The sequence below is a fragment of the Trichosurus vulpecula genome, chromosome 7 (genome assembly GCF_011100635.1).
Source record: "Trichosurus vulpecula isolate mTriVul1 chromosome 7, mTriVul1.pri, whole genome shotgun sequence".
Lineage (NCBI taxonomy): Eukaryota > Metazoa > Chordata > Mammalia > Diprotodontia > Phalangeridae > Trichosurus > Trichosurus vulpecula.
The window spans coordinates 18,008,165-18,019,289 of NC_050579.1; the positions used below are offsets into that span (position 1 = coordinate 18,008,165).

At 53.5% G+C, this 11,125-nt stretch overlaps 1 protein-coding gene across 1 annotated transcript; it reads right to left on the bottom strand.

Annotated features, from left to right (window-relative positions):
* Window positions 1–188: 188 nt before the first annotated feature.
* On the bottom strand, window positions 189–9,664 carry MAP6D1 (MAP6 domain containing 1). Its single transcript, XM_036768124.1, has 3 exons — window positions 9,258–9,664; window positions 1,428–1,545; window positions 189–909 (listed from the first exon to the last, which is right to left on the bottom strand). The coding sequence occupies exons 1-3, from the start codon at window positions 9,662–9,664 to the stop codon at window positions 829–831; spliced, it is 606 nt and encodes a 201-aa protein (XP_036624019.1). The 3' UTR covers window positions 189–828.
* Window positions 9,665–11,125: the final 1,461 nt, after the last annotated feature.

Genomic DNA, 11,125 nt, shown 5'->3' on the forward strand with positions numbered 1-11,125 from the left:
TCCAAAATGTAGCTCCAGGAATGTCATTCTACCACGTCAGGGAAATTATTTCTGGTTACTAAGGATTCACTTAACTAACACGCAGGCAAGAAATTAGTTTCAAGGCAATACATTTATTGTACAATGTGTATGTGCAGAGAGTCGTTGATCAGAAAAGCCAAGCGCTTTCCCTTTGGAAAAAAAATGGTTACGTCACTGTTGTGGAAAATCCATAAGAAATTAGTAGAGATGTTGGGAACGGAGGAAGTAAAAATCCCATGGAATTGCTCCTGGGGAGTCTTACACGAGTTCAGGCTGTTGGGACACATCCGCCCAAAGCAGCATCGACCCCCTTCTCGCTCATTCCTTCCGATTTCAGAAATGAAGGCTGGTTCCTGGCTTTGACGTGAGGGTGAAATTCCTGGTGCCTCGAGCCTTTGAAAAACAGCAGAGCTAGTGTGGGGCAGACTTGAGGAGCAGAGTTCTTCATGGCTTGCTTTGTCAATTGGAGGACAAACACTCTGGGGATATTTCCTTTCCTGCATTCCATGAGGGTATTCTTGGGCCACTGCCCACAAGGAGGTTTGGTCAGTTGTGAACAGAAATCCTTGGCCACCAAGACACAAGCCTGGTCCCAGAAAGGCCAGGGATATTCCCAACAGTGTAAGCATGCGTTGGCATAGACAAGTGTGCTGCGGCTGCTTTCTGATCACTGGCACCTCCACGGGCCAGAAGCTAAGGGGGTGAGCCCTTGCTGACCCCCGTGGGCTACATCGCAGCTGCCTTTAGCACACATACCCTCTTTGCCACCTTGGCCCTCCTGCCACCAGAGTGGGCAGGTGTGGACAGTCACACATGCAGTATAGGAGCAGGTGAGGCCTGAAAGACAGCAGACGGGTTAGGCGAGAACTTTCTCCTTCCTTCTGGGACCTGCAAAACAAAGCGTCTGCGCATCACAACTGGCACACAGTAGGCACTTAGGAGGGGCTCACTAACTGGCTAGCTGACTGAGGCAAGTGCTGAGGGCCTTTCCCCACAAGGCTTAGCAATCTTTGAGGCTGGGGGTGTGTGGTGGGAGCCCAGAACAGGTGGAGATGCCCCCTGAAGTATCTGAGTTTGTACTGCTCACAAGCTCATGGGTTTTTCCCCTTGGGGGACACCAGCTCTACATGCAGTTTGGCTTGGTCTTTCTACAGGAGGTGGATGTCCTGTCGTGCCCTGTGCCAAGCACGACCTCTATCATCGCACTCTCTGTCACCTATCAGGCACCTTCACTGGGTTCTGCACTCACAGATATACCCTCTACGTTGGGGCTGGACAGAGATGGGGTGAGGGCTCTGATCGTCAGCAGAAAGTGGCCCATGTCAGAGGGAGGAAGCAGATGGGCCTGGGGAGCTGGGTTGCCTGAAAGGAAGGGCCCCCGGAACGCAGCCCATGGGGAGACTTACCTTGAAGTCAGCCCGGTAGCTGCTCTCCCTCACAGTGTAGTCAGTGACGATGATAGAGGTTGGTTTGGTCTTTACAGGTCTTGAAGGCTTGGTGCCAGGCCAGGGCCGGTACTCCTGTCTGAGGCACGGAGCAGAATCATGATCTTAGAATGGAGAATCATTCACTCCTTTACAGATCCTCCCTCCCATTGGACAACACCCGAATACAACATGGCCTGTGCTGTTAGAAAGTTTAGAGTGGAGGGGAATGGAGACAGCCTGGTGGTGCCTGGAGTCAGGAAGACCTGAGTTCAAATCCTGCCTCAGGCTCTTACTAGCTGTGTGACCTTGAGAAAGTCAAATTCTACCTCAGTTTCCTCACCTGTAAAAATGGGGATGACAATAGCACCTCCCTCCCAGGGTTGCTACGAGGATAAAAATGAGATAATGTTTGCACTTAGTGTTACGCGAATGCTAGCTGTTGTTGCTGAATATTATTATTAATTATACAACCTCAGAGGACCCTTCCCCTCTAGATCCAGGATCCTATCATTCTGCATCTCTACAGACCTCTGGGTACATCCTACTAATGGCTGGGTTTGCAAAGCATTCGCTCATGTTATTTCATTTGCTCCTCAGAACAGCCCTGGGAGCGAGGTGCCACAATGATTCCCGTTTACAGACAAGGAAACTGAGCTTCAATAACTCAAGGTCAAAAGGTTGTAATTATTGAAGGCAGAATTTGAACTCAAACCTTCCCAGCTCCAGGTTGGGCTGCTATCATGGCATTCCGCAGTGGGAAGAGGATGCTCTAAACAGGAAAGGCTGGCCGGAAGGTGAGTTCAGCTGCCTCACTGGCCTCCAGGCCTCCTTGTGACCCATAGGAACCATATGCTTTTCCTCTTGGAAACTGGCTGTGTCCTTGAGGCCAGAGACCATGATGTCCAGGAACCATCTGGGGTCACGGAGTGAAAACCTTATCTCCCAGAGCCGAGGAGGACATAGGCTCCGGCCCCCTGAGCTGGCAAGGTCTGGTTACGGGATCCCTCTCTACCCTGGTTTTGGTTCCATCTCCTCTTCCACTTGCTTCATTGTGTGTGTGTGTGTGTGCGTGTGTGCCACGCTGGGCTAGCACAGGTCACACCGATGTTGGGTGCTGTCCTGAGCAGTTTGGGGCAGAGGCCTGGCCGTTTCAGGATGGTTTGTGCCTAAATCAGCAGAACATTCGAACTGCCCAAGGTCTTCCAAGTTCACTGTTCCTCCTTCTGCTGACAGATAAGCCAGAGCCAAGCTGACTTGAGCATCATTCAGCCCAACTGGGCCAGGCCAGGCCAGGCCATCTCCCAATCCTCAAACAGCCTCCACAGATTTCCCTGAAGCCCCAGAACCAGCCACGGTGGCCCAGGCAGCCCCTGCTCTTGGGATTTACCAAGGTGATGAGGGAAATGGTGATAGTCAAGGCATATCAATTAGCTGAAGAGTTTACCGCAGCAAATGTGTCACCTCACACCCTCTCTGGGACCCATCTTTAATGCCTCCTGGGGTCCTTGACTCATCCTCAAACATCTACTGAGAGCCGCCGTGAAGAGGGCCCATGGCCTAGCTGCCCTAAGGAATATCCGCCACCATGACCAAGAACTCACAGCCTCGAGGGAGATAGCAGTTACCCAGATAATGATAACGACGTGTTAAGACAGGCTTTGATAAGTACCGGGATGGCTAAACCTATGTCCCAGGAGTACTGAGGAGAGAGAGATGAGAGGGTTTATGGAAAGTTTGGTGATGCTCCTCCTTCCCAAAGCCAATCCCTCTACATGTGCCCTAGATCCTCTCCCCTCCCACCTTTTCTGGCAGATTGCCCCCCCCCATCTATTCATCCTGTCCTTGCTGCCTACCAATACACAGCCTCCTCTGTCCTGAAAAAATACTAGACGAGACCTTCCCATCCCCTCAAGTTACCATCCCATGTCTCTCCTCCCTTTCACAGCAAAATGCCCGGGTGGTGACGGTGTGGGGGTATCTGTGCTCATCCCCCTGACCTTATCTCTCCTTGTGCCCTTCCTTCTGGCCCCAGCACTCACTCTCGCCAAAGTGACCAGCGGTCTCCGGTTTGACATCACCCTCGGCTTTCCTGACTTCTCTGACGCTACTGACCATCCGTCCTCTCCTCGTGGGTGCTCTCTCTTCTCTCAGGTCTCCTCCTATCTGGCTGACTGTACTTTTCCAGCCTGCTTTGCTGGATCGTCCGCTGTATACTTCCTAACAATCATGCTCTGTGGTTATGATAATGAGGCTGGAGATGTGCTTTGCACAAATCATCTTAACTTTTTATTCTTACATGAAATAGCTCTCTGGGAGGGGGACACTGGGGGAAATTTTGGTAACGTAAAAAGCAAAAGACATCAGTAAAAATGTATTTTTTTATTTAAAGCTAATTAATATCTGTTGATTGGATGATATTAGAGCATTAATGACTGGTGACTGATATTGGGGAACACACTCGAATAGGGGTTTGAGCTGATGGCAAAAGAACCCCAGTTCCCCTCAGGGGTACTCCTAGAGCCCGGAGGGGAAGATGGAGGCAGCCACAGTCTGGGGACTCAAGCAGCTGTTGCCTGTTTGGGCCAGGAGAGTAAATCTAGAGTTGCGCTATAGGAAAGCCATATACGCTGACTGTAACTAAATCCAAATGAGAAAAACCACTGCAAAAGAGAGTGAACCTTCCATAATGGGAATGCATAAGCCTGGCCCCAAAGAAGCAGCAGGAAAATGTGCCTCCCTCCCTTCTTTGCAGAGGTGGGAACTATGGGCTGGAAACTTTGGACACACTGTCAGTCTCAGTTGTATCGGCTAGTTTTGCCCAAGTACTTTTTTTCCTTGTTAATTCTTTGTGGCAAAGGATGACTCTCATTGGGTGGGGGTGGGGTGCAGAAACATATTTAGAAATGAAAGCAGTGTTTAAAAAAAAAGCATTTTTAAAGGGGAAAGAAAAAGCAACAAAACCAAATTTTAAAAACCCTTGGAATTTGAGTGGCCCACGAGCTCCCTGTGGATCGGCAGGGTGGCCTGAGAGCAATCTTAATTAACAGAGGACGTGTGTTCTGCCCCGGTGAGCCCACATCTTCAAGTGCACGAAGGGCTATGCATGAAACTTGATTTCCTGGTCCTAGGTGAATGCCCATTAGAAGAAATAGGTGGAAGCTATGAGGCAGATTTCAACCCAAAGCATTTAGGAAGCATTGGTCTCAAAGGAAGACCTGGGTTCAGCTCCTGCCTCCAACACATCTGGGTTGTATGACCCTGGGAAAGTCACTTAACCTTCTCTCTGAGGCTATCAGTGGCAGAGAAGGTGCTGACCTTCATTGATAAGGGGAGTTTTCTCACCTAGCTGTTCCCTATCCCACCATGTGACAAGGGTTGGGGACAAAGAGAAACTGAGGCAGCTCCTGCTCTCAAGGAGACACTATGTAATGGAGGGCTTGGCTGCAGGGCTACCAGAAAGACCCAGATGCTTCATGGAGGTGCCTGCCCAAAGCATGGGGAACCTGCAGGGTACTGACCCACCAGCACTGGGTGGGGGTAAGCCTAGGAGTAGAAGTGGCATGGAGATTCTGGACTCCTCCCAGCAAGGGGAGATTGTGAGGGGGGGCACCAAGGGGTCAGTGTCCAATAAGAGGAAAGGGGCATTAGTAGGAAGAGGAGGTTCATCTGGGGGTCTGGGGTAGGGGAGGGAGAAAGCTCCCTATTTGGCACCAGCTCCAGCTGGGATCTCCTTGGTGGGTCTCCTCCCCTTATTCCTGGCCCTCCACGGGCTCTAGGGTAGACAGGGGAAAACACAATGCTTAGATCTCTCTAAAAGCAGGATGCGCTGCCCCAGGAAGCAGCATGGGGTCCATCAGAGGTGATTTTTAACAGGTAGTTGGACTGCGTTCCCTTGGGGTGTTAGGGGCTGGATGGAACTGTTGTTCAGCTGACTGCCTAAATTGTGGGTGTGCAGCTTGGGAGAGAAATCTGGACTGGAGATTCAGATTGAGGAATCCTCTTCAGAGGTCAGATGGAAGTCAGCCAAGTGTCTGAGCTCCCAAAGGGTCACAGAGAGGAGAGAAGACGAGGGTCTCAGGACCAAATCCTGGGGGACACCTTCATTCCAGGAGGAGACAGAGAACAAGTAGGTAGAAGAGGTCAAGAAAACAAGAAAGTCGGGGGAGGGGGCTCACCAGCATCAGATGCGGCGGAAGTCAAAGGAAAAGCAGGCTGAGAAAAAGTCAATGGATTTGGCATTGGGGGATCCTTGCTAACTTCTGAGTGTGGCTTCAAGATGGAAGCCAGATTTTGGAGGGCTTGGGAGTGACTGGCTAGAAAGGAAGTGGGGTGGGAGGCAAGTTGGCAGTTCAGGCGAGAAGGGAAAATCCATTCTTTGGGAGGCAAGCGGCTTTTAGGAGGGCTTCTTTAAGGTGAGGAAGACAAGAAGGTTTGTAGGTAGAGGAGGAGATCTGAAGCTGTAGAGCAGACAGTGACTGATTGGCCGGCCGAGCAAAGTCCTGGGGGGATGTAGAGGGCCACCGGTACAAGTGGAGAGCTCAGCCTTGGCAAAGATGGCAGCTGCCTCCTCCTCTGACACAGGCTGTGTATTCACACCCAGCTAAGGCTGCAGGGCACAGTGGCCATAGTACTGGAGCCAAGGTGGTAGCTGGGTGACCCTGGGAAAGTCCCAAGGAATCTGGGTGGGCTTGATGGCCCCTGGGGTCCTCCCCAGCTCTAAGTCTATGATCCTTTAAGTTATGAGTTCAAAACATGACACAAACGCCCGATACTCATCTGTTTCAATCAGTCAATGAGCATTCTAAAGTCCTACTATGTGCTAGCTAGGTACTGTGCTGTACTATGGGTTGTCTATGAGACTGCAAGCCCTTCGAAGGCAGGGTCTCATCGGTAGCCATGCAGGGGTTGCTGTCTGCATCATTGGAAGGACCTCCAAATTGAGATCATAGGACACCCATGATTGAAAGGCAAGGGCTATCTTTTATTTCAACGTTGTGTTCCCAAGCAGCCGGCACAGGACTTTTCACAAATGGGGTCTTAATTAATACTACTATTGCCAATTAGGTGCAGCTAGGTGTCACCTAGTGCCAGGCCTGGAATCAGGGAGACCCACCTTCCTGAATTCAAATGTAGCCTCAGACCCTTATTAGCCATGTGACCCTGGGCAAGTCATCTGTAAAATGAGCTGGAGAAGGAAATGGCAAGTCACTCCACTATCTCTGCCAAGAAAACCCTCAATAGGGTCACAAAGAGTCGGACACAACCGAAAAATTGTTAATTAACAACAACCACAACCACAATGATGTTTGCCAAATTAAATTTTACCTTCCAGGGAATGAAGGTGCCTGAGCCATTTGCTAAATAAAGATAGGCATGGAGACAAGCGTCCTCTCCTTACCTCCCAGAAAAATGTGGGGGTTATAGTCTGGTCTCTCTCCAGGTACTGACCACCAGCCCCAAGACACAGTTCTCCCCTCTGCCCAGGATCATGGACCTCCACTCCCCACAGCCCACCTAACCCCTTTGTGAATATCCTCACAATTCTATCTCCCACCTCCCCCACTCCCAGAATGTAATCTGCACACACAATAGGTGCTGTGAGTCTCAGGCATGTGTGGAGCAGAAGGGACCCTCATATTCAAGAGAATGGAGAATCAGCCCCTGAAACAAGGAGCCTGAGGATGAGAGAAGGGCTCACACAGATGAGATTAGAATAAGGAACAGGAATAGGCAGGGATGTAACCCAGCTGAAACATGCCCCAGTGAATGAGAAGTCAAAGAACCTGAGTTCAAATCTGGCCCTCAACGCTCACTAGCTGTATGGACACCCTGAGGGCAGAAGCCATTTCCCTTTTCTTTTCCTCCAGTGCCTGACATACACAGATCATTAATGAATGCTTGTTGAATAAATATGTAATCCTGGGTAGTCCTTGGCACACAGTAAGCACTTAATAAATGACTTATCTTTGTTAAATCTGGCCAACTCACCTCTATTTCCTTCCTCATTATGTAGGGGGGAGAGAGAGAGAGAGAGAGAGAGAGGAGAAGAGGGGAGAGGAGAAAGAGAGGGGGAGAGAGGGGGGAGAGAGAGAAAGGAGAGAGACAGGCAGAGATAGATATTGAAAAAAAGGAAGGAGGGAGGGAGAGAATAAGAGAGAGGAGGGAGGGGGAGAGAAGGAGGAGGAGAAGGAAAAGGAGGAGGAAGAAGGAAGGGAGGGAGGAAGGAAGGAAGGAAGAAGGATGGAAGGAAGGAAGAAAAGGAAGGAAGGAAGAAAAGGAAGAAGAGGGAAAATATGACTTGCCCCAGGCCACCTGGTTAGTTGGCATCAGAGGACCTGAGTTCTAGGCCTGGCTTTTTATACTAAGCCTGCCCTGTGTCTGTTCCGTGCTTTCTGCCTGCCTCTTAAGAAATTGGAGTGCTCCTCAAATCTGCAGATACCATGAGGCTGCCAAGGCGATGCTGGAAGACAATTCTGACACATCTTTTGAAATCTTTTTGAATCCAAATTCTAAGATGAAATTTAATCCACAAAGAAAAAAGATCTAGCAGGACGGAAACTTTTATTTCAAAGTAAAAACGTTCTCGTCACCTGACCGGGCTGGCTCTTCTCATGTTAAGCATAGACGAGGGGTGGGAGGAGCTCTCCGATGAGGAAACTCCCTGTGCCAGAGCCGGTCAGAAGCTTCTCGGCAGCTCCGAGGGGCAGTTGCTTGTGACTTTCCCAGGGTCATAAAGACAAGACATGTCTGAGGTGGGACTTAGGACCAGGCAGTTCGGGCAGTATAAGGCCAGTGCTGTATCTACTACTACACGGATAACAGTTAAATAAGCGTTAGTGGAAAGCTCTGCACTTAGGTTAAAAAAAGAGACAGAACTGGGGGTGGGGGGAGCCTGGAAAAAAAAGCTCTGAGGTGGTGCCTTTTAGGAGAGGGGGGCATCGAGCGGGATGGGCCAGACCTGCGGTTTCACTGGTATGTGAGAAAGTCCCTCCACCAATGCAGACAGGCACCTGCCCCAGCACTTAGTCGGGGAGAGTTGCCCGGCTGAGAAGCGGGAGGTGCCTCTCAGCCAGCACCCCTCAGAGGCAGGGCGTGACGCCAAGCAGGGCTCTGCCCACTACTCCGCACTGCCTGGGGGGAAGGGAAGGGTCATGGACTGCTCAGCTCGATATGACTGTGTGGGGCCAGTCAAGAAGCGTTCTAGTCCTGAGCTGCAGTGACCCAAGTGGAGGGTAGTGCGGAAAAAAGACAATGGTCCGACTGTGTTCGCTGCCGGAGTCAGGCCACAGCTGTGAGCCGGCGGTTCTGGGCACCACTGATCAGGAGGGGCTTTGGGATCCCAGGGCCGGGGACTAAAGAGCCCAGGAAAGCCTCGAGGCCACCCCAGTGATTGTCACAGGGCAGGGCTCCCCTAGGACAAGCAGAGGGGTTCGAGACTTCCTGTTTGGCCCCGGGAGCGAAGATTAGGGAATGACAGGGAGCAGATGCCAGTAGGAGGTGAGGAAGGACTGACTCCCAACCCGACTTTCCGATCGCAGCTGGAACGCGCCGCCTGGAAGGAGTGAATGAGGTCCCCAGCAATGGAAGTTCAAACACGGGCTACGTCTGTCCTGGACACTGAATTTGGTGCCAGGTTGGGCTGGATGCCCCCAGGTCCCTTCCAGCCGAGTTGGGGGTGGGGATGGGTATGTGTCCGTCACTCCTTTGCCCTCCCATCCTCCAAGGGTCAATGCCATCCCAGAGCCGGGAGCCCGCCGAGCCTCTGCCCGCCTCAGATCCCCCCCTTTCTCCGCGCCGTCCCCCGCGTACCTGTAGGACGTGGTGACCGGCAGGGGGGCGGCGTCGGCGGGGGCACGGAGCCTCAGGAAGCGGGGGTCCCCGTCGCTGGCCTCAAGCCCATTGCCCCCTGGAAGCACATAGATGCCGGGGGTCGCCGAGGGCTCCCTGTCTCGGTCTCGGCGGCCCCCCCCGGGGCCGGGGCCGGGCCGCGGCCAGGGCTGAGGGTCCCGGCGCGGGGCGCCGAAGTCCCGCTGGTACTGGGTGAGCGGCGGGCCCGGGGAGCCGGGGGGCCCCGCCGGGGGGGGGCCCGGCGGCGGCGGGGGGTCCTCGATGTCCGAATAGCTGTGCACGGTCAGCGGCACCGCCACATCCGAGCGGTCCAGCTGGTTCCAGCGGCGCGCCAGGCAGCACACACGGCTGATGCAAGGCCACGCCATGGCCCGGCCCGGGGCGCCCAGGCTGAGCTGCCGTCAGTCCGGCCGCAGGCTGCCCACCAGCCGGGCGTCCCCTCCGTGCGTCCGGCCGGCAGTGCGTCCGCGTCCCGGTCCCTGCCTGCCTGCCTCCCTCCCGGCGCCTGCCTGCAGAGCAGCCCCCGCGCCCCGCCCGCTGCACCCACGGGAGAGCGGGGGAGGGGATGGGGAGAGAGGGGGAGGGGGATGGAGGGGGAGGGTTGGTGGGGACGGAGGAGGAGGGAGCCGTAGCGCAGAGCAGCCCTGGGTTAGGCCAGCTGGTGCCGGGGGAACGGGGTGGGGGTGGGGGCTCCCCGGAGGCCTGGGGGAGGGGCAGGGTCAGCGGGGCTGCGGGAAGACTTCCAGGCCCCCTCCCCCCCTCCCCCAGCCTGCCGCCAACCCCCGCCCCTCCCGCAGCCCAACACAGCCTGGGCAGCTCTAGGAGGGTGCATTCAATCAACCTGCATGCGCTTGGGAAGTGCCTACTTACATAAGCACCAGGCCCCGTGCTAAGGCAGGCTCTGGGGATATGAATGAATGAATGAAATGAAGAGAAGATTCCTTGAGGCTTACTATGTGCCAAGCATCGTGCCAAGCACAGGGGGCTGCGAAGAGAAAGTAAACCAGCCCCAGCTGTGTAACCGAAGGAAACAGCACCTACGGGAGGGCTCCCCGCAGGCAGATGGAGGAGAGGGGGGCCTTAGGTGCAGGGGTCCGACGCACGATAACGCATCTTCTTCAATGTTACTTCCATTGTTAAAACCGCATCCAATTCTGATGCTGAGCCATTTGCCACAAATGAAACTCCAGTGTGATTTCATTTGAAGTCTGCCCTCGAGGAGGCCCTCCATCACCAGCTCCCTCCAGACCTGGACAGAATTCCATCTAGGAAAAGTCCCAAGTTATTGTCTCACCTCTGGGGGTCCCAGTTTCCTCATCTGTGAAACAGAGGAAGCGATGGCCTCGAGTCGCTCCCAAAGCGCACCCGCCCCCCACCCCCACAGGCCTTACCACAAATGACCTTCTGCCTTTTAGCTCCATCCCCTCCCCACCTACTTCCTGCCTCAAAGCTTGGGATGGTTCCTCCAGGGCTCCTGCAGCCTCCTCCACCTTTGGCTCTTGCCTGGCACATAGTAGGCACTTAATAAAGGTTTGGTGAATTAAACTGGTGCATCCAAACCCTCATCCTCAGGTCTAAAGGCATCATGCCGTTTCCCCTGCCCTCCATTTGAATACAGTGTACCTGCCAGCCCTTGTCTGGGTGAACTCCAGACAGCCATTAATAATCACTTACTGTTTACAAACCCAACTACCTAATTGCCTTCGGTTCTGGTAGGATCCTACATGGGGGCAGGGCACCTCCCAGGCTAAGCAGTCCATCCTACAGGGGATCAAGATGCCCCTCTCCCAGCTTCCCAACTGGTCCTCCCTGGAAGACCACTAGTGAGA

Bases quoted from the DNA above. Each gene is read 5' to 3' on its own strand.
- MAP6D1 (XM_036768124.1), bottom strand. From the start codon at position 9,664: ATGGCGTGGCCTTGCATCAGCCGTGTGTGCTGCCTGGCGCGCCGCTGG. The intron at 1,546-9,257 runs GTACGCGGGGGA...TCCGTGCCTCAG, and splicing joins CCGGTCACCACGTCCTACAG to ACAGGAGTACCGGCCCTGGC. The intron at 910-1,427 runs GTAAGTCTCCCC...TTTGTTTTGCAG, and splicing joins GCTACCGGGCTGACTTCAAG to GTCCCAGAAGGAAGGAGAAA.